This window comes from Megascapheus bottae, chromosome 6 (assembly GCF_031878675.1).
Source record: "Megascapheus bottae isolate mThoBot1 chromosome 6, mThoBot2.hap1, whole genome shotgun sequence".
NCBI lineage: Eukaryota > Metazoa > Chordata > Mammalia > Rodentia > Geomyidae > Megascapheus > Megascapheus bottae.
In genome coordinates, this window is record NC_143514.1 from 23,644,953 (window position 1) to 23,649,968 (window position 5,016).

Below are 5,016 nucleotides of genomic sequence, written 5' to 3' on the forward strand. Positions count from 1 at the left end.
TGAGGACCATGCAGGTGTTATTGTGAAGACTGCTACCTACAATTAACAACTTCAAGAATCCACTGAAGGAAATTGGAATCCTCCTTCCACAAACTCATGGAAAGGCAGTCAGCAAAGAAGTCTAAGAAGAAAACAAAATAAACACGTCCTACAGCCCAGCCACACAGTTGAAAAAGCTCACCAGGAAAGGGCTGCTTTCACCCACCAAAGATCACTATCAAGCACCTCAGAGCCCTACAGTTAATTGAACTTCAAATTATATACAGGTATGGCTTAGAAATGTTATTTCCTTCAAAAGCTATAAATGAGCCTGATAAGATGGCTGTGCCAGATTTTTTTTAACATACTTTTCATCAATATCCAAGGCTTTCCTATTGAGAAAAAAGAATAAACAAAATAGCTCAAGAATCCAGTAAGAATTTATGTATGAATTACAAAAGATTCATTGTGTTATAGAAGTGAAATGAAGTGTTGATAACGGAATATTCTGAGCTTATAAAACTGCTCCCATTAGAAATATTGCTTTGTAACTCAGCCAAAAATGACAGTTAAGTCATTTGAAGAGCACCTTATTGCCTCAGAGCTAAATAAATATAGATACCATTTCCTTCACTCCAAAAATTTAAAGTGAGCTTGTTATAAAGTACAACAGTAACAACAACAAGGTATCTCCTCTATGTTCCCAAATTACAGAAGAGAAAAATCAGTGTACGAGCCCAAACTCCATTGAATTCTTTTTCTTTTAAGTTTTTATTATTTAAATACACCATACTAGAGCAAATGTCTCTGAAAATATCACAAATAAAAGATTTTTTTCTTCATTCAGCAAATTAGAAGTAGGAGGAGATTTCTACACAGTAGCTGCTATGAGCCTGACTTTTTTTTTCCTTTTTTTTTTTTAATCTTTGCCATGGAAGTAGCAACATTAGGACAAAAACACTTACATGCATACATACATTGTATTTTACAGAGATACAATAAAAGTGTTTGTGATAGAATATCACAAAAGCCACATCTCTTTCCTTTATCTCATGTTCAGTTTGATTGGAAACACGTTTCCTTACAACACTTAAATATACAAAGAGCAAATAGAATGTTGTTAAGGTAAAACACAGGGTACAAACTCTGGCCAGTGCCCTGCTAATTGTTAATGAGGATAGAAAGCAGATTTGAATGCTTCTTTTAATTAGCTTCATTAGTCATTTCCCTCCCCCCAAGCTCCCTCCCCCCCCTCCCGAAAGATGTCCTCCGGTGGATATTTTTTTTTTCATTTTTCTCTACAGTCTCCCATTAGCCCAGGTTCATGGAGTCCTTAATGTTCATATTCAGTCATTTTAATACACCAATAAATGCGGGAAGGGCAATCAAGACTAAAGAAGGTGCAGTGGAGCTGGCACTGGTGCTAGCTACAAAGGTGACTTGTCTACTGAAGACACATGGGATCCACCTGTGATGAACAAAATCTGAGATGAAGGCACGCATTCTGCATTACTCTGACCTTTTAGCAGACCTGTAAGAAATAAAAACGGGCATCTTAGCTAAAATGCTAAATTTGAGCCATATTAAACTCAAAACATGACGGCTTTCGTCTTCTCTACATTCACTAATCTTCTTTTATTAGATTACTTTCCAACTGTGACTTGATGGAGGCTCGCTACGCGACTTACTCCAGCAGTGAAGAACGAGAGCATCATATTTTCTATTTTACCAGCAGAGAAAATGAGACCCTAAATGGACTTGAATAAAGTTTGTGATATAAAGTTCTACACTGAATTGCTTAACTCTGTTAAAACAAGCTTCTTCTCCCCAAAAGACTGCACTGTAATGTCTTGCCTCATAGTGGGATCTTGAACATGCTTTTTGGTTTGTTTGTTTTTTTTTTTTAAATCGCAGAGATATTTTTCACAACAAAGTCCCTACCAAGGAAGTTGAGGTTAAATGTGTGCCAAGTGACTTTAACAGGCTGTCTCAATCTCCTCGTCTTTACAGTAAGAACAATAACTTTGTTACAAGGATTCCGAAGTACATATGGAAGCACTTTCAACAGTATGTGGCCCTAAATAAAAGCTGTACAAATACTGGCAGGATCAGTATTATTCTGCACTCCCTGTGACATCTATTCATCCATGTTGGTCTTTAATCTGTGTGGCCTGAGTATAAAATATTGTATGTTCAAATATTCAGATACTCTTTTTCACTATTTCCTATTTACGATTTCACTTAATGTTACATAAATGTTGCAAAGCTACAAACCTACATGTGGCAATGCACTGATAATGACGTGCAATAGATTAAAGAATTGTAACTCAATGCCAGTCTAACTTCAACATCTTCACTTAGTCATCAAATACAACATTTGCACTTACCGAGATGAAATAATACGTGTTAGATTTTTGTGGGGTTTTTAAAATGACATTCTGAGCATCCCAGGAACTTTCTTGTTTCACCCTTTCCCTAACTTACTAAAAGCCTGAAGTCTATTAGGAACTGCAACCCCCCACTTCCAAGCTAATTAAAGTGGTGGAGGCTTAATTCCCCAGAGTGGAAGCTCAGTGTGAGAAAGGTAATTTGTCTGTCCAGAACAAAGATGCAGCAGCAGCCAGCAAGCATATTTAATAAATGAGCATCAAATGTCCTCTACGATGGACACACACAACACCAATTATGTAACTATGAGGGGGACTGTGGAGTGATATGTAAACTAGAAGCCTCACTATATTTTCCAGACATAATCTAAGTCTCACTTTACTGAAATGCGCAGACAATTCCTAATAGCCCCATCACACTTTGGAATGGCAGGAAGAATTCCAGGGTAGGCAGCAATTGACAAAAGAAAAGAATTAGCCCCAGTTCCTCTTTCTCATCTCGTTCTGGAAAGCAACATTCTCCTGAGCCTAGCCTAGCCCCCTTTCAGTGAAGGGTACAAAACTGGGTAGGCTCCTCAAACACAAGTGAGCTCAGATTTCAGTCCATCTGAGATTTCAATCACTGGTATGATTGAAAAGCTTAAAATTATTTTGCTCAGAATACACAAAAGCCAATGACATAGAACAGTAAACTACACATTTCCCACACTGGAAACACATTTCAGAAGAATACAAAGTTTAAAGGGACCAGATGATGAGGGCTTATGCTTTCCATACAATTAATTGCCTTTAAAGAAGAGATGTACAAATAATCTGCTCATTAATTTTTGAGCCAGAGGATGCTTGAATCACCCTAAAAAATGTAATTGGTTCTGTGAATAAAAGGAAAATAGCCAAAATAGATGTCCAATTTCCCTCCCCAAAACATGGAGAACGAGAGAAAAGAAAATAATAAAATGGAGCTATTTGTCACTTTTCCCATCTCATCCCCCTCCAGAAAAGAAACGCCACGGGGTTTTGGAGAAATAATTCTAAAACATTCTCCAGGTCCAAAATGCAGTTTATGTTCCACCAGGAAGTGTGTTTTCATTAACTTTTCCCCCTTGCCCTCTCATTAATATCTCTCTGGACCACGTTCAGCTCGCCCAAAACCTTTATTTACAAAAACTATCTTGTGAATTGACTGTGCTCATGGTGAGTGGAGCACCAAGGGCAAAAATGTGAGACATTTATGCCAACAGGGAGATGTTCTTAATTAACATCACCCCCAAAACACAGCTTCTCACCAACATCTGACAAGAACATTTCCTTAAGTTCTAGTTCCTTATGCCTTTTAAAAGCTATTAATTTTTGAAGGCCAGCTGTCTCAATTTTTGGCTTTCAATATTAAGATCTACTAGTAGGTTCATAGGCATTGCCTACACTTATTTTGTGCTCTGAAATAAACACCCTCATACTGCCACCTCCTCCACACACACACCCCAAAAGGCATGGAAAAAACTGAAGATGTCTGTGAAAGGCTTAATATACTTCACCTTGGAAAGGCATAAACCAGATTTTCCTCCAGGGTTCCTTCCTTTGAATTTATACCTTCTCGTACCCTGTACCTATTTCTAAGTTGTCCTTTGCATTCAGTCCCTAGCTAACACAGCTATTGCCTTCACTCAATGATTTTCCATCTGGTCTCTCCAGCCTTCACTCCTCACCATGCAGGTTGGTGAGCTGTGACAATCCTTTTCTATATTTGACTTTTCAGGAAAGGAAATGGTACAGAACCAGCGACACAGCAAGTTAAGATGTAACTTGGCAGGAAAAATTAAGGTTTTATATGAAAGAAATAGTGAGGTTCAGGGAAGAGACTTCATTTTGTTCTGTTTTGTTTGTTTTTACTACTAAGTATTAACGACCAATGGTTTGGCCTTCATTTAAAAAAACAGACATCTCAAAAATTCTTCACTAATCACGCTCAACTCTTCATTTCATTTAAAGTCAAATTACAAAAATCTTTAGGTATTTATGCACTGACCCTTATTCCTTAAATAAGTCTGAATATATCATGAGGAATAATTTGGTGAGTTTGCAATTAAAAAAATAATATTTTTATTATAGCTATTCTAGATAGCCTCCAACACCAGTAGTTAAATAAATAAAACTGCACATGGTCTCATGTAATTAACACTTACCAAACAAAGAACATACATTTTAAATTACCCCATAAATATGAGCAAGAGGAAAGGATATGAGCATGTTATAGCAGTATAATTTTAAATGGTTAAAAGTGTTCAAATATTTGTCATTCTCCTCTCACGTACAGAGCATTAAGAAAATACATTACAAAAGACAAAGTATGTTAATATTTTCTCCGAGACTTTTGAAACTTGCTAACTTCCTTTTTACAGATAAATGTTAAGGTTTTTTTTTTAATTAATTATTATTATTATTTTTTGCGTGTGATCCTTACCACAGACATTAATGAAGTTCCTATTGTAAATCCATAAAGAATTACCAAGTGAAGTGTGCACTTTTTGTTTCAATGCAATAACTCAGTGCTGTGTGATTGCCTGGGTTAATGATGAAAAAGTCAAACATACTATCAGAGCTGATGGAAAAATCTATCACCAATCTGAAATTAAAATTCATCTGTGGTCAA

General features: G+C 36.5%; 1 protein-coding gene across 2 annotated transcripts in view; it reads right to left on the reverse strand.

The window, feature by feature from the left end:
• Positions 1-731: 731 nt before the first annotated feature.
• Lmo4 (LIM domain only 4) overlaps positions 732-5,016 on the reverse strand; it is a 16,984-nt gene continuing 12,699 nt past the window's right edge. For both annotated transcript variants that reach the window (XM_090334462.1, XM_090334463.1), the window contains exon 5: positions 732-1,510. In XM_090334462.1, the coding sequence (XP_090190588.1) occupies positions 1,502-1,510 (9 nt within the window). In that variant the 3' untranslated portion in view covers positions 732-1,501. The remainder of the gene's footprint in view (positions 1,511-5,016) is intronic.